We start from the raw sequence: 17540 nt of genomic DNA on the forward strand, positions 1-17540 counted from the left end.
GACCATGGCAAATGGAGCATGACGAACCTCTTTCAGGCGGGCGGGCCCAGTAGAAAGGTTTCCCCGAGAAGCTTACGGGGTGTGGTGGGAAGAGAGAGGTGTCCTCTGTGTGCGGGAGCCGGGAAGCTGCCAGGGGGCGGTACCTGCACCAAGGAGGGGCGGATAGCGGTTCCCAGGTGGATGAGCTGAAGAAAGGGATTCTGGGCCGTGGGAATGGGGAGTTCTAAGAGAGCAGGGTGGGCTCGGGGCCGGGAGTGGGAGCAGAGTTGGAAGACAGTGAAGGATGAGCTGGGGGGCGGGGGGCGAAGGGGGGAGTGGGGGTGTCAGCCGGGCCACTCAGGCAGCTGAAAAGAAAAGGGAATATTTGGCTCATGTCCCTGAAAAGGCCCAGCCTGCAACGCCAGGCCCGTCCCAGAAAGGTGGCCCTGTTGGTGCTGGGGCGGGCGGAGTGGTTGCCAGAACTTAGAGCACACCCAGTGGCCAGCTCTGAGTCTGTGGCCCCACCCCTGAGATGGGGGGTGAGCTGAACCTGGACCGGGTGACCTGAGAGTGGGGCAGAGCAAGGCCCCAAAAGGAAGCGATGGGTCCAGTTGCTTGAAGAACAGGTAGCTGGTGCCAGGCCAGCCAAGCCCCCACCCGGAGGGTGTTGTCAGTGCGCCCACAGGCCCAGGGGCCCAGGAGTGGGGCCGAGGCGTGCCGGTCCCTCCACTGGTCCCGGGGTGGGATCTGCTGTGCACGTCAGCACGAGGCAGCAGGGGCGTAACACGCCGTCCACGTGGCTTTCCTTCCTTTTGAGTGGTTCTCTGTGGTGTGATGCTCTGTCCCAATCGCTGGCACTTCCTGGCTCCACGTGCCAGGGCCAGCCTCCAGGGGCCATTGGTGCCCGGGCTAGAGACAGGCACCTCTGTTCACGCCACCCCACCTCCCACTTTCACAGCATCTCCTAGCGGAGCGGCTGGAAAAAAATCACAGTCATTTCCTGGTATTCATTCCACGAACACTCATTGAGCACCATGTGTCTGCCAGGTGCCCACTCACCGCCCAGAGGGGACCGCTGTGAACAAGGCAGAGGTGGCTGCCCTTGAGGACCTTTATGTTCTAGAGGGGAGACGGACAGTAAACAAGTAAACAAACCAGCCAAACGAGGCTGTTGTGGAGTAAGTGCAATGAAGAAAATGAAACTGGGTGGTGCCGTGGAGGAAGGAAGCCACTTTTCAAAGGGCAGTCAGGAAAGGTTTCACTGAGACAGTGGCCCGTGAGAGCCGCGGCCTGAATGAGTCAGCCTCCAGGAAGCCAGGGGGAGAGCTTAGGAAAAGGCAATGGCACGTGCAAAGGTCCTGGGGCAGAAGGCAGCCCGACTTGTTCCCAGCACAGAGGAAGGGGGTGTGGCTGGAAGACAAGAGGTGGTGGAGAGGCAGGCAGGACCAGGTTTCTCAGGGCCTTCCTTGTAGGGCCCAGCCTGATCAAGAAATTCAAAGTGAATGATAAGTGTGATGGGAAACTATTGGGGTTTTTTAAATAGGTGAGTGGCATGACCCAAATGACCCTTGAGAAAGCTCTCTCCACGTGCTGTGGGGAGAATGGACTGTGGAGGACGGGAGTGGGAGCGAGGAGCCCAGTCCTTGCAGGCATTCAGGCGGGAGATGCGGGCGATGGTGGGTGGCCAGGGGGTATGGTTCGGATAGGTGGGGGGTGACTCCTGGGACGCTGGCTTCAGCATCTGTGTGGTGGTCAGGGTGTTTTGGAGGGCTGGGGCAGGGAACCAGGAGTTTTGCTTTGGACCTGGTAGGGTGTGACGAGTCTTAATCACCCAGGGAGAGACACCCAGTAGGCAGACGGATATGTGAGGCTGGAGCTCAGTGGAGAGTCTGTGTGGGGGCTGGAAGTTGTGAGTCGTCACAACACAATTTATGTGGAATCGATAGCCAGACGGGGCTGCCGCCCTCGAGAGCTTGGGGGTGACATGAGGGGGCGACAGGAGGGTGCAGGGGTAGCAAATGGTCATGCTGGAGGACTGCGTTGAGATTTCCAAAATGCTCTGTGGATGATAATAATATTCCTCAGGCCTCAGGCCTAACTGGCAGGTGGAGAGTTAGACATTATTACCCCCATTCTATAGATGAGAAAACTGAGTCCCTGAGAGAGGAACGACTCAGTAATAATGACTGCCGTTTAGGGAGGACCACGTAAGTGAACGAGGATCAGCCTACCCATTCTGCACATGTTGCCTCATTTAATTCCTTTCACAGCCCCTTGAGGTTAGAGGTATTGAGGCGTCACCTGAGGAAACGGAGTCTTAACGAGGGAAGGTACCCATGGACCTAGGGGTGTAAGGAACAGAGCCAGGTTTCTGGGTATCTGCCGAGCCTGGTCTTCCCAGGAGACCATGCATCGTCACCCTATACACTTAAGGAGGCCGTGGCCCAGAGCGAGGTGGCTTTCCCCTAAGTCACACAGCAAGCAGCAGGCAAGAGGGCCGAGGTCAAGCCTCCAAGGTTCTCCGTGGAAGGGACCCTGGCGCCCCTCTAGTCTACCCTCTGCACTGTTCTGGCAGGTGGGGTGCAGTTTCACCCAGGTGGCCCCCAGGCTGGTGCTCACTGCCTTCCCATTCCACCGCTGGGCAGGCTGACATGCACTCCTACTCATTAGAACACCATCAACCACCACGTAATTTATGTGGTCTCGAGCCCATCCCTTCCTGTCCTTCCTACTCTGGACTGAACTTGACACTGTCCAGGTCTTGGAACTGGTCATAATTTGTCAGATGAGGGATGGCCAGAGAGGGGTGCCTTCCCCGTGCGTGGAGGTGAAGTGCTGCACCCAGGCTGGTTGCCACGGCTGCACTGGGCCCAGGCCTCCTCCAGTTCCTCCCTCCCACATGGAACCAAGCCCGATGGGAAAATGAGCAGTTACACCCCAGGTTACCCTGTGTAGACATGTGTCATACAAACCATGTGTCTCAGTCTTTTTGCCTCCAGTCTGTGACCAAGATCCCAGCTGCAGCAAAGCACAGTCTTCCCCAAACACCACCAGTCCTAAGTTTTACCTCATTCATTCGCTGAAAATTCACTGATGGCCTGTTAGGTGCCTGCACCGGGCTGAGGGTGATCAGAATAGCGCAATGAGCAAGAATGGACCTCTGCCCTCCTCGGCATCGATGGGGTGTGCCGGCCCTCCGGGCTAGTCTTTCTCCCTTGTTAGGGACTGAGCGGATGATACCCAAGACATCCCAGGCTTAACATCCCAGGCTTGGACCCTTCCCGCCACTGCCATCTCTGAGCTTTAACTTCCCTACCACCTGACGAGATGGTCATGCGCCCCCAAGTGGCTTCAGATCGCACGCTCGCTCTAGATTGTGGAGAAATGGGGCCACCTGCTGGCCAACCCCAGTCCTGAATCAGCTCACTGCTCACCCAGAATCATCTCTCTTTCTCTTTCTTTAATTCCTTTAGTCAGCAAACTTTGTGAACATCCTCCATGTCCAGGCACCTTTCTATACAATGAGGAACAAGGCAGACAAGTCTGTTCCCCCATGGAGCTGGCACCCTCTCTAGTTGGGGAGACAGACAGGAAGCTGACAGTTGCTATGAAGGAAAGAACAGAATGTGATGGACTAAGGAGTGACTGAGGGGAAGGAAGACTCCTTACCAGAGTGGTGGCCAGGGGAGGCCTCCCCGAGGAGGAGGCATTTGGTAGAGACTTGAGTGATGAGGAGGGGCCAGTCATATGCAGACCAAAAAGGAAAGGAAGGTACAAAGCAGCAGCATGTGCAAAGGCCCTGAGGCAGAGACTTCTTTCTGGGTTCAGTAACAGGAAGGAGACCGGTGTGGCTGGATTAGAGTTAGGGAGAGAGGAAGTCAAGGGAGGTGAGGAAGGAGAGGCAAGCAGGCGGCTGGCTCATGCAGGGCCACAACAAGGCGTTAGGTTCTATTACAAATGTGATGAAACCCAAAGGAGGTTTTCTGGTTCGGTTAATATTTTAGAACAGGAACCTGGATTCCACAGACCACCCCTCAAGGGGTCTGTGGATAGAATTCAGGGGGAGGGGGTCCATGAACTTGGAATTATGTCTCGATTTTTGCTATCCTCTGACCAAAAACCTGGTATTTCCTCCTATCTTGAATGTGGGCAACAGACGACAGTGGCACAGCAGGACTTGGGCTTTGCCACCAATGGAATGCACAGCTGTTTCCATATTCTGTACAGTTGTTGCCGATCTCTGAAAATACTGCTTTCACTCACTGTGGCTTTGAGATGACAGCAGTCATCTGACCTTTGCTTGATCTTAAACAATAATGTGCTAATTAAAGAAGCCCATAGATTACCATGAGCACAATTCAAAACACCTGTGATGACTGTACTTCAATATAATGGATTTCATTTGAAATCTGAGTCACGGTGGCTAAGTTCTTCCTTTGGACTCCACTGTGAGACCCCACTGCAGATTTTGATTCATCTTCTCCATCCATTTCCACTTCCTGCTGATTCAGAAAGAAATCTGTACACACCACTCTTTCGGGCTTTTGGAGAGAACAAGGCGGGTTTTCATTGAGTGTCGAGCTTGGGAAAGACAGAAGTTAAATATTTTAATCAATAAGCTACGGGTTATAGGGAATCAGAAAATACTAGTCACAAGACTTTATTTCCATTCTTATTCGATCAATTCAGTGCACATTTAATGGGGGCTTACCAGGCCCCTGGTAAGTGTTAGGGCTGCAAGGAGAATGAGACGCCTCTGTCTCCTAGAGTTTCGGTCTGGCAGAGGAGAGTGTATGTAAGCAAATGCAATGCATGTGAGAAATGCCTCGTGGAGCAGGGTGGGTACAGTTTTGTGGGGTGTGACATTTTTATCATTTGCAGGACCTTTTAGAGAAAAAGAAGACAAAATTCTGAGGCCAAAATGAGGTATGGGGTCTTGGAAGTGTGTAAATGGGGTGGGGGGCCTGAAACCCCGCTTCCCTCATTTAGGGTCAGCCCATGCAGACGGGAGGCAGCCATGCAGGGTTCATAGATGGGGGTGGGGGGTCAAGAAAGGGAAGTCAGAATAGACACGGTTTCAAAGGATAGAGCCTTCGGACTCCAGACCCCTTCAGCTGTAGTCTTGGATGATTAGCAGCAGGAGTGAGAAAGGTGAAAGGTCGGAGCATCCGGATACTCCGTCCACTTTCCAAAGCACATGGAGAATATAGAGGCCGTGGCAGGGGGACAGGAACCTTGAAATGTGGCAAGACAAGTGGTTGGAAAAGCAGAGGTGCTGGGCAGAGGTGACTGTTCAATGTTTATGTCTTTATTTGGACGAACTACATGTTCAAAATTCAAGAGGTACAGAATGTTTATGGCGTTGCCAGTTTCTGGTATAGTTTTCTAGATCTAATCCATGCATACCCAAGCAGGTATCTAGATAGACTTTTTTAAAAACACAAATAGTAGCACACAATACCCACTCTTCCGCCTCTTGAGCTTTCTACTCAGCCGGACATCTTGGAGATTGTTTCACATCAGGGCACAAAGGGCATCCTCGTTATTTTTCACGACAGCATAATATTTCATTGTAAAGATCCGCCCTGATGTACTCACTTGGCCCCTACTGCTGCACGCTCAGCTTGTTTCCACTCTTTTGCTAAAACACCACTTGCTGCTGGGAATATCCTTCTAGAGACATCATTGTGCCCAAGTTTGAGTGTATCCCTAAGATAAATTCCTAGACATGGAAGGTATGTGGCCCTGGCCGGTGTGCTCAGTGGTTAGAGCATTGGCCCATGCACTAAAGGGTCATGGGTTCAATTCCCAGTCAAGGGCACATACCTGAGTTGCAGATAGGTTCGATCCCCGTCCCTGGTCAGGGCATCTGCAGGAGGCAACCAATCGATGTGTCTCTTTCACACTGATGTTTCTCTCTCTTTCTCTCCTCCTCCCCGCTTCTACTTGCTCTAAAAATCAGTGGAAAAAATTTCTGCAGGTAAGGATTAACCAAAAATAGGGTATGTGCAATTGTCTCCTGGCCAGTGTAGCTCAGTTGGTTGGAGCGTTGTCCCATATACCAAAAGGTCCTGGGTTCCATTCCCTGTCAGGGCACATACCCAGGTTGCAGGAGGCGGCGGATTTATGCTTCTCTCTCACATTGATGTTTCTTCCTCTCCCTCCCTTTCTCTCTAAAATCAATAAAAACATATCCTCAGGTGAGGATTAAACATTTTAAAAAAATATATATTCCATTGATTTTTTACAGAGAGGAAGGGAGAGGGATAGAGAGTTAGAAACATTGATGAGAGAGACATCGATCAGCTGCCTCCTGCACACCCCCTACTGGGGATGTGACCGCAATCAAGGTACATGCCCTTGACCGGAATCGAACCTGGGACCCTTCAGTCTGCAGGCCGATGCTCTATCCACTGAGCCAAACCAGTCAGGACGGATTAAACATTTTTAAGGTATATGCCAGTGGTCGGCAAACCGCGGCTCGCGAACCACATGCGGCTCTTTGGCCCCTTGAGTGTGGCTCTTCCAAAAAACACCACGGCCTGGGCGAGTCTATTTTGAAGAAGTGGCGTTAGAAGAAGTTTAAGTTTAAAAAATGTGGCTCTCAAAGGAAATTTCAATCGTTGAACTGTTGATATTTGGCTCTGTTGACTAATGAGTTTGCCGACCACTGGTATACGCACTTGTAATTCTGATAGACATTGCCAAATTATCTCTCTCCAGCGATGTGCACGTGTTGCCGTCACACCCTAACAGAGCATGTCAGGCACTGTTATCTTTGCTGATCTGACAGGTCAAAGAGTAGCTCAGAGCGGCTGTGGCTGTGTTTATCTTCTTGGGAGTGAATTGGAACATCTTTTCATTCAGAGCTGTTTGTATTTGCTTTGCTGGGCACTCACTAGACCTGTCTGTTGGCCAGATTACTGCTGGGTCATTAGGTGTTTTTTCTTATTGATTTTGAATCGCTGTTCATATATTAGAGAAATAAGCACTTAGCCTCGAGTTCCTTTTATTACCCTCCAGTGGTTCATTAAGTTGGGAGGAATCGAGGGCCTGTGTCACCGCCCCCCCCCCCCCCAGTTTCTCAGAGGGAAAAAATATTGTAACTGTAAGTAATATACAGGGTGGGGAAAAGTAGGTTTACAGTTGTGTGTATGGAAAACAATACAATGATTAGTAAGTAATAATACAAGAGTAAACTCTGTTTGGCATACTCACAACTGTAAACCTACTTTTGTCCCACCCTGTAGCTTGCAACTGTACATAAAAGTTGCTAAGTAGACTATGGAACTTCAGTCTTGGTTCATTTGACAAATAAATGTGGAGCACCTACTGGGTGCCAGCTGCTGTTCTAGGTACTGAGATTACAGCGGTGACCAAAACAGTCAAGGTCACGCTCTCCTGGGGATGGTGTACCAGTGAGGCAGATGCACCATGAGGGAGGAAACAGGAGGAATACCTATATATATAAAAGGCTAAGTGTCTGTCCATCTGACCAGTAGCTAGGATGTGCACTGACCACAAGGGGTCAGACGCTCCACGCAGGAGCTGCCATGAAGCGCACTGGCCATTTAAAAATAAACAGCACCAAGGACCTGGAGCTGACAAACCAACACTGGGCTTCCCCCAAGTGAGATACAGGCCCCGCCACCACCCCAGAGCGATACTTCACCAAATCGCAGCCAACGCTGCCAAGTACCCCATGGCGCAATATGCGGCCCACAGCCCAGCCCAGCCCGGACACGGTCACTGTGGGTGCCGGGTAATGATGTCACGTAGCAACGCCTGGCTTCTTCTCCCTAGCGACTAGCCTCCTCAGAGTTTCTTCAGCCCAAGAACCTGACTTGCTTTATAGCCAGGTGCAAACATTTTACAGTTTAACCAAATATCTGTGAAGCCCTTTCCATGCCTCATCTCATTTGATCCTCACAGAAGTCCTGGAGTGGGTAGATAGGAGACTCAGTAGAAAAAGTATTTTCTTTTCATTAGCTGGAAAACGAAGATTTAGAAAGTTTAGAAACTTGACCCGACTGAAAATAAGTAAGAAATGGTGGACCTTGAAAATTACTTCAGGTCTTCTCACTGCGCAGAATATAGTCAAACACTGCTGCAGTGAAATATTTTACCCTTTGTTCTCCCTGCGTGATCTACAATAATAATCTGCTTGGTGTTGATATTTACTGCTGTGTTGCTGACAATTACCTGAAAGAGAAGTTGGGGTGCTTCACTGGGTTGGAAAAGGTTTAGCTAAATCAGAAAGCAGGTCTAATTAAGCAAGTTTATTCTATATCTATAAAAGGCTAAGTTGACTTGCGCATGCCTGATACATATAAAGCTCTCGCTGGCGCCAATCGCACGTGTGTGTTTCTATCTGTCATTGTGGATCGTGAATTTGGTTGACACTTCTATTATAGAGAAAGGGCGAATAGTGATATTAAAATATTTCTCCTAATTAATTTCCTTTCCATGTGCACAAATCCATGCACCGGGACACTAGTCTTGAGATAATGATAAGTCTTATGAGAGAGGTGAAGTGGAGGTGACCTAGGAAGGTGTCGTGCTGGGCTGGTTTAGATTAAGTGGCCAAGGAGGGACTTTGTGTTAGGACCCGAGTGACTGAGTGTAGGACCCAGTACTGCCTGGCAGAGGGCAGAGCACGTGTAAAGGCCCTGCGGTAGGAGTCGAGGTCAGAAAAACTAGCACAGGCCTCAGGAGAAAGAACCTCGGAGGCCAGGGGAGGAACTCAGTGGTGGTGGTGTGGGCTGCATGAATCCATTGGACCGTTTGTGTGAGAGGGGATTTGCTTTTTCTTTTGGAAATGTCCAAACCTAAAAGCAGAGAGAAGAGGTAAGGAACCACACACATCTTCACCCAGCTCAATAGATACCAATGTCTTGCCAATCTTCCTTCACCTATACTCCTACTTTTTTGGTGGAGAGGCTGGATTTTTTTCCCTTTCCCTCTTTCCTTGCCTCATTCTTTTCACTGAGGTATAACAAATACCAAAAAGTTGCCGAAACCGGTTTGGCTCAGTGGATAGAGCGTCGGCCTGTGGACTGGAGGGTCCCAGGTTCGATTCTGGTCAAGGGCATGTACCTTGGTTGTGGGCACATCCCCAGTAGGGGGTGTGCAGGAGGCAGCTGATCAATGTTTCTCTCTCATCGATGTTTCTAACTCTCTATCCCTCTCTCTTCCCCTCTGTAAAAAATCAATAAAATATATTTAAAAAAAAAAAAAGTGCACAGATCGTAAGTATACAGCTCAGGGGCACCCACTCCCTGAGCACGTCCACCCAGCTGGCGCCCAGATCTAAGAACTGATGACGGCAGCTCCCTGGGCTTCCTTCTAGTCTCTGCCTCCCAACGTCTAACATGCAAATGGAGCATAAAAGGGATCGAACGGGATGTCCTCCACTCTGACCAGCTTCTTGCACGTATCCCTATACTTGGGAAGTTTAGTGTGTGTGTGTGTGTCGCTGTGTGTCCCTGTAGATGGCAGACGGCTCATTCTCACCGCTGTAGCATTCCGCGGGCCACGGTTTATTGACCCCATCCACTTGTTGACGGGCACCTGGGCCGTCCGCAGGTTTGGGCTCTTTCAAATGGTTCTGCCATGAACATTCTAGCTCATCTTCTGGTGAACACAGGTAGGCACTTGCGGTGGCTTATACCCAGGCATGCAGTCGGCTTTAGAAATAGTGCCTGTATTCATTTGCTAGCGCTTCCGTAACCGAGGACCACCGGTTGGGTGTCTCACACAACAGGAGTTTATTCTCTTACAGTTCTGGAGGCCACGGCAGAGTTGGTTCCTTCTGGGGGCAGGGAGGGAAGGGTCTGTCCCAGGCCTCTCTCCCTGGCTTGTAAAGGACATCTTCCCCCTGTGTCTTCCCATCGGCTCCCTTCTGCACGTGTCTGTCTCTGCATCCAGCTTCCGCCTGTTCATATGAAAACTAGTCATCGTGGATGGGGGCCCCTGATCTCTAAGGAAGGTCACACGCTGGGCGTCTGGGGTGGGGATTCCATAACAGTGCCAGAGAGTTTCCCAAAGTGGCCACCTAGCCTCCTCGCCCACGAGGTGCTGGAATATTTTAAAGTTTATTCCAGACGCGATACCGTTTGTCTCGGGAGCGCTTGAAAAGGACTTGGTCTGATTTACATTTTTAAACAATTCTATTTGTTCCGTGGGATGGTAAGACGAGGTCAATATTTAACCAGGAAAGAAAAGGTAAACAGGGAGTGGGCCCTCCTGGGACGGCCCCGGTAGGACACTCCAGAAGCCTGGGGTTGGAACACACCTCCCAGGTGCTCTTGGCTCAGCGATGCCGCTCAGAGCCTGTGCTCCCTCCTCACTGCCTGGTGCCAGGCCACCCCGTGCAGCATCCCCCGAGGCTCAGGTGAGGCAGGGGGACTCAGGCTGTCTTTCTGTCCACCCCCTCCCACCAGGACATACAGCAGCTTCTCCAGCTCCAGCAGCTGGTGCTTGTGCCGGGTCATCACCTCCAGCCCCCTGCTCAGTTCCTGCTGCCGCAGGCCCAGCAGAGTCAGCCAGGTAAGGCCCCAACCGGGTGGCCTCCCCACTGCCCGCCCAGAACGCGCCTCCCCCTCACCCTGTGCGTCCCCCCGCTTGTCTCCCCAGGCCTGCTACCGACGCCAAATCTATTCCAGCTACCTCAGCAAACCCAGGGAGCTCTACTGACCTCCCAGCCCCGGGCCGGGCTGCCCGCGCAGGTGAGTGTCCACTGAGCGTGCCAGGCTGGGCCAGCCGTGGCCTGGCAGCGGAAGGCTGGGTGAACGAGGGTAAGGTGGGGCCGAGGGTCTAGTCTCCATTTGGCCCACTCCCCAGCCACAGAGGCCGGGACAGGAGCTGGGAGGCCGGGAACCCAGCAGTGTCTACCACGGATTTGCTGTGGAACCTTAAGCAAGTCACTCTCGCTGTCTGGATCTTCCTCTGCAGCAGTGATTTTTCAGCCGGTGTGCCGCAGGAATTTTTAAAACGTGCCACACCTGACTGTGTAAGTCAGGGGCACTGACCTCTTCCCCCTTAGATTGTCAAATTTAAAAATGACAACAGCCAACACAACAATAGCCGTCTAGTGTGAATGAATCAAAATTATACCTTTTTTTTTTTTTTTGTCAGATGGGTAAAAATACATTTTTTTGGTGTGCCGCAGGATTTTAGTCATTAGTTTATGTGTGCCACGAGATGGAAGAGGTTAAAGATCGTGGCATGAGGGGACTCCACCAAATCAGTGGCTCTTAGCCCTTCAGGCACACGGACTCCTTTGAGAAGTCGATGGAAGATTCGATCCGACCCCCCACTACCCCTGAGTGCACCTGTGCACAAGCACAGGAACCTGGGGAGGTTTGAAAGTCTTTGGGTTCAAATGCCTTGGGTCTCTTCCCGGACTCCAAATGGAAGGTTCTCTGAAGAAGGGTCTGCTGGGTACTAATTCACACCCACCTTCCAGATCAGGCACTGAAAACTGGGGGGCTCACACTGTATTTTTAAAAACGGAATTAGTTGACAAAATTCCCAGAAAACGCCAGATTCCCGGCTTCTCTCGACAAACCGGAAGTTCTGGCAGAACTGGTCTGTGTCCGTGTGGCTTAGGTGGCAGATGGCAGCTGGTCACTGGCCAGAGCAGGGGTCCCCTCAAACAGGGCGTGAGCTCTCCAGCCGCCTCGGCCGCCCCCTGCCTGGTCCCCATGGTCTTCCTTGGTTTGCTGCCTGGGTTCTGGACTTGCATAAAGAATCGTTCACAATCCGTCACAGACTTCAAAACTCCCTTCTACCCATTTTTGTAACAGTCCTTTCAAGGAATTATATGAACTCTTTAGAAAACCCTAAAAGTTTAGGAACGAATAGAGGGCCTAGTGCAATTGTGAAATCCAGAAATGCTCGGAGAGTCCAAGTTCTTGTCACGTGGGCACCGGAAGTCATTTGGCTGCAAAACCTGTCTTGACCCTGATTCAAGGCGATGATGAGTGACTTTGCTTTATCCCTCTTGTGTGATTCGGGCTTTGCTGAGAATGTTCATGTGTCTGAGTACCGGGGTGATGCCTGGACCCTGATGGTGGTGTCACATCATATATGCCCCCTGTAGGCTTTCTAAAATATGAGAAATTCCTGAATTCCAAAACAGATCTGGCCCCAGGGGTTTTGGATAATGGATCAGCGACCTGTGTGGCCAGCTTCCCTGCACCCACCGCCTGCTTCAGAGCTTTCGTGTTTAGGGAAATACCATTTTTTTAACCAAGTTTTCCCAACAAGCCCATGCGACAGGCAGAGCAGCGGTGGGGGACCCTGAGTTCCCCAGCAATTCCTAGCAGAGCCGGTCCTTGACTCCCTGTGGGAGAGGAGATGGAATCATGGCCCCCAGCTCCAGGGAAAGAACCCGCGGTTGCAAGACCCCGCCTGCTCCTTCTGGGAGTTTGCAGGCTGGGAGGGGATCTGCAGGGTTCCAGCAGCGAGAGGCCCCACGCAGTCACTCTGGGACGTGACAGCCCAGTGTGGGGCTGGCCGGACCTGCGGGCAGAAGCTGGAAGGCAGGCAGGGAGGGAGGGAGCGGGGGAAGGGGGACTGCGCAGCCGTTGCTGAGCCCCATCCTGGTCCTTCGTCCTGCATCCCGCCCACCTGCCCACCCCACCAGGCCGTGACCCGCCCCACGCTGCCCGACCCGCACCTCTCGCACCCGCAGCCCCCCAAATGCTTGGAGCCACCCTCCCACCCCGAGGAGCCCAGTGACCTGGAGGAGCTGGAGCAGTTCGCCCGCACCTTCAAGCAACGCCGCATCAAGCTGGGCTTCACGCAGGTCTGGTGGGCGTGGGGGTGAGGGGCGGGGAGAGCCGGTGGGCGGGGGGCGAGCCCAATACCGGGAGCCAGCTCTGACCGCAGTCCTCGCCCTGCCCCGACGGCCCAGGGTGACGTGGGCCTGGCCATGGGCAAGCTCTACGGCAACGACTTCAGCCAGACGACTATCTCCCGCTTCGAGGCCCTCAACCTGAGCTTCAAGAACATGTGCAAACTCAAGCCGCTCCTGGAGAAGTGGCTCAACGACGCAGGTGGGACTGGGGCTCCCAGGTGGGCGGCAGGCGCGGGGCCGGGCCGGAGGGAGGCACTCTCTCATGCCCCCGTCTCCTCCCGGGCACAGAGACTATGTCTGTGGACTCCAGCCTGCCCAGCCCCAACCAGCTGAGCAGCCCCAGCCTGGGTTTCGATGGGCTCCCAGGCCGGAGACGCAAGAAGAGGACCAGCATCGAGACAAATGTCCGCTTCGCCTTAGAGAAGAGTTTTCTAGCGGTGAGGCCCGGTCCTGGGCGGCGCCGAGGGCGGCAGCGGGGTGGGGTGGGGGGGGGGGGCCGGGGAGAAGGGCCCCGGCTAAGGAGCCCTCTGCCCGCAGAACCAGAAGCCTACCTCAGAGGAGATCCTGCTGATCGCGGAGCAGCTGCACATGGAGAAGGAAGTGATCCGCGTCTGGTTCTGCAACCGGCGCCAGAAGGAGAAACGCATCAACCCCTGCAGCGCGGCCCCCATGCTGCCCAGCCCCGGGAAGCCGGCCAGCTACAGCCCCCATCTGGTACCGGAGCCCTGGGGGGCACAGAGCTCTGCCGCCTCCTTGCCCCGCAGCAGGCACCTGTGTGAAGCACAACCTGCCTGGCTGTCCGCCGTGCCCAGAGCAGAGGCAGGGAGTGGCCCATGGGGGGAGCCCTGTCACACGGGGACGCCGAGTTTCCAGGGAACTGTGGTCTCAGGTGGGGGATACAAGCACCCGCACATACCGGCATTGCCAGACAGTTACCACAGGACGTTGTCACACAGGGATAGAGACCAGGTAGGGGATGCAGGCACCTCCCCACACAGGTTCACAGCCACACGGACACAGGCGGGGGGTGGGGGGGGGCACATTACAGCCATGGGTGTGCACACAGCAGACCTGCTTGGGATTACCAGACCATGGGAGCTAGTCATAGGGGACAAGAGAGAGCCAGCCACGCGAAGGACAGGCAAAGGGACCGGCGTACACAAAGGCCTGGAAGCCAGACTGTCGAGCCCAGTTTGAGGAACTCCAGTACATTTCAGTGTGTGGAACTGGAATGTATTGAATGAGTAGGGGAGGGTGGGAGGAGGCAGGGGCCAGACACCCAAGTTATATGCTGAGGAGCTTGAACTTGAACGTGGGCAGTGCAGCACTAAGGAGAGACGGGGTCCCATTTAGTGTGAGGCTCCTGGGGCTGATGGAAGGATGAGACGAGGCAGGGAAGCCAAGGAGACTGGTGGGTGTTCCCAGAAAATCAAGCCATTTGACTCGGATGCAGAGTCCGCCCTGCCATCATCCCCCACTTCAGACTTGCCACTGCACGGTGTCAGAGGGTGGGGAGGGCCCTCAATGGGGAATCACTTGCTCCTGCTGGTGGCTCAGGACCACCTAGGGTACAGGTGGAGAAAGCGGAAACCACCTGGCACAACTCCAATAGAGCGTCGTACCCAGAGCCCCTTCACCATCCTGGGGGCAGAGGAGGAGGGGCCATCCCCAAAGGAGCACCACAGGGATTGGTGGGAGACAGTGGCCTGACCATGCCTTCTCTCCTCTCTCCCCAGGTCACACCCCAAGGGAGTGCTGGGACCTTGCCGATGTCCCAAGCTTCCAGCAGTCTGAGCACAACAGGTCAGGGAGGGCAGAAGATGGTCGGGTTGGGGTGGGGGGGAAGAACACAACGCAGGCCTGAGCCCAAGGGTTGCAAGTGGCTCAGGGTGTCCATGGGCCTCAAGGCTGAGCCTGGGGATGAGGGGGCAGGGAGGACAGATGGGAGAGGGCAGGCTCCCCCCTCCTGGCCAGAGAAAAGCATGGAGTTGCTGAAAGGTGATATACTTGGGATCTGTTCCTGGCATTTATAAACTGTGTGAGCTTTACAAGTGACTTTACCTCTCTGGGCCTCAGTTTTTATAAGATTATTACGAATGTATAATACATGCAGAAGCCATATACATGCATATATATATATACATATAAATGTCACACACACACACACTTTTTTTTTTTTTTACTTTAGAAAAGAAGGAAGGAGAGAGAACTAGAAACATTAATGATGAGAGAGAATCACTGATAGACTGCCTCCTGCACACTCCTTACTGGGGATCGAGCCTGCACCCCGGGCATGTACCCAGACTGGGAATTGAACCGTGAGCTCCTGATTCATGGGTAGACGCTCAACCACTGAGCCACACCAGCCGGGCCACACACACTCTTTTGTACAAAGCCCTCCTTTCCTGGGACACAGCATCATATACATAAGAGTACTGTTTTTAAAAACCCACCATATTGCCCCTTCCCAAGTTAAAAAATAATAAGTGGAGGTTTATAAAAGTAGTAAGGGTGTGCCTGGAACTGTTCTAAATGCTTTATAAAGAACCAGAGGCCCGGTGCACGACATTGGTGCACTGGGGGTGGTCCCTCAGCCCAGCCTGTGCCCTCTCGCAGTCTGGGACCCCTCGGGGGATGTCCACCTGCCAGCTTAGGCCAACTACCCATGGGCAGACAGACATCCCCCAAGGGGTCCTTAGTGCTACCTCGGAGGTGGGAGAGGCTCCCACCACCACCGCTGTGCTTGCCAGCCGTGAGCCCGGCTTCTGGCTGAGTGGCACTCCCCCTGTGGGAGCACACTGACCACAGGGGTCAGCTCCTGCATTGAGAGTCTGCCCCTTGGTGGTCAGTGCGTGTCATAGGGACTGGTTGTTCCCCCGTTTGGTCGATTTGCATATTAGGGTTTTATGATATAGGATATTGCCTCATTTAATCCTCACACCCATTTTATCATCCCATTTTCCTGATGAGAGAACTGAAGGCCAGAGAGGTGAAGGTGCTTGCTCAAGGGCACACGTGAGACACAACAAAGCCAGGAGTTGTTACCCTGGCTGTCTGGCCTGACTGGGCTCAGAGTCCTCTCAACCTGCCAATTCCTGAGCTGAAAGCTGGTGCCCAGCTGCACCCCTCATGCATGCCTGGCTCTTGGAGGGATCCTTAGGGCTTCTGGGCGCCTCCAGTTCTTATCTGTATAAAAAGAGCCGTGGGCTGAGGTTCAGGGCAGGGTACTGAGCTTGGGCTCAGTGAGTGACAGCTGCTCTTACTTCGATGACTGTGATTGCTGCCACCGTGGCAAATAGCCCTGGGAAGAGAGGGCAGTAGGCCTGAGTCGGCTCTGATTGAGGAGATGCTGGGAGACTGTGGCTGGAGGAGGCAGGCAGGAGGTGACCCAGCCTCCTGAGTGGAGGACCAGCGGAAGCTGAAGTCTCCCTCTCTCTGTCTCTCTCTGGCAGTTACTACCTTATCCTCAGCTGTGGGGACGCTCCACCCCAGCCGGACAGCCGGAGGGGGTGGGGGCGGGGGCGGGGCCGCGCCCCCCCTCAATTCCATTCCTTCTGTCACTCCCCCACCCCCGGCCACCACCAACAGCACAAATCCCAGCCCTCAAGGCAGCCACTCGGCTATCGGCTTGTCGGGCCTGAACCCCAGCGCGGGGTAAGTGGGCAGTTGGGGAGACTGTGGGGAGAAGCAGGGTCGCTGCTGCTTCCTGGGTGGGGAGCCGAGCCCCAGTTCTGCCGGCCCCGCGCCTGCTAATGCCTCTGCTTTGCCTCTTGCAGAAGCACAATGGTGGGGTTGAGCTCCGGGCTGAGTCCAGCCCTCATGAGCAACAACCCTTTGGCTACTATCCAAGGTGCGTGCTGCCTCATGTCACTCCCATGGTCACCAGCCCTGCCCTCACGGGCCTCGAGCCCCTCCATTGCTGCTCCAGCCATGCCATCTGCCCCTGCTCACTGCATTGCTCACCTCTTCATACCCACCTCACCTTTGGGGAAGGTGTGAGGGCTGCTCATGGGGGTCATTGGGGCTGATGGGAAGACAGGGGGCACTGTGGGCAGGATGCTGGAAGGTGCCCCCAGCCCAGCCTCTCTCTCTCCCTGCCAGCCCTGGCCTCTGGTGGAACCCTGCCCCTTACCAGCCTTGACGGCAGCGGGAACCTGGTGCTGGGGGCAGCTGGTGCGGCCCCGGGGAGCCCTGGCCTGGTGACCTCACCGCTCTTCTTGAACCACGCTGGGCTGCCCCTGCTCAGCGCCCCGCCTGGCGTGGGCCTGGTCTCGGCAGCCGCTGCGGCTGTGGCAGCCTCCATCTCCAGCAAGTCTCCGGGTCTCTCCTCTTCCTCCTCCTCTTCCTCCTCCTCCTCGTCCTCCTCCTCCACTTGCAGTGAGGCCACAGCACAGACCCCTGGAGGCCCAGGGGGGCCGGAGGCAGGGTCCAAGCCCGAGTGAGGGCCCGCCATGCCTCCCCTCCTACTCCTCTGACCCCCACTTTGGTCCCCGTCTAGAAGACAGCGAGGAGGCCAGCGATGGGAGTGTAGGAGGTCCTTGGAGCAGGAGTGATAAGGGAGAAAAGACCAAAAAAAATCAAACAACCAAAAAAAAAAGAAAGAAAGAAGAGAAACCAACAAAAAAGAAAACCAAAAATAATCACAACAAAAACCAGCTGCCCCAAAGGAACCAGAGGTGAAAAACAAACAAAAACCAAA

The 17540-nt window shown here is 54.0% G+C and overlaps 1 protein-coding gene across 2 annotated transcripts in view; it reads left to right on the top strand.

The window, feature by feature from the left end:
• POU2F2 (POU class 2 homeobox 2) overlaps nucleotides 1-17047 on the top strand; it is a 33320-nt gene extending 16273 nt beyond the window's left edge. The window contains exons 7-15 of one of the 2 annotated variants that reach the window (XM_054710444.1): nucleotides 10422-10527; nucleotides 10615-10706; nucleotides 12629-12790; nucleotides 12899-13040; nucleotides 13130-13278; nucleotides 13379-13555; nucleotides 14578-14644; nucleotides 16294-16495; nucleotides 16943-17047. In XM_054710444.1, coding sequence (XP_054566419.1) covers nucleotides 10422-10527; nucleotides 10615-10706; nucleotides 12629-12790; nucleotides 12899-13040; nucleotides 13130-13278; nucleotides 13379-13555; nucleotides 14578-14644; nucleotides 16294-16495; nucleotides 16943-16982 — 1137 coding nt within the window. In that variant the 3' untranslated portion in view covers nucleotides 16983-17047. The remainder of the gene's footprint in view (nucleotides 1-10421; nucleotides 10528-10614; nucleotides 10707-12628; nucleotides 12791-12898; nucleotides 13041-13129; nucleotides 13279-13378; nucleotides 13556-14577; nucleotides 14645-16293; nucleotides 16496-16942) is intronic. The other variant, XM_054710445.1, reaches the window with a different exon arrangement.
• The last annotated feature ends 493 nt before the right edge of the window (nucleotides 17048-17540 follow it).

Source organism: Eptesicus fuscus, chromosome 21, assembly GCF_027574615.1.
Source record: "Eptesicus fuscus isolate TK198812 chromosome 21, DD_ASM_mEF_20220401, whole genome shotgun sequence".
NCBI lineage: Eukaryota > Metazoa > Chordata > Mammalia > Chiroptera > Vespertilionidae > Eptesicus > Eptesicus fuscus.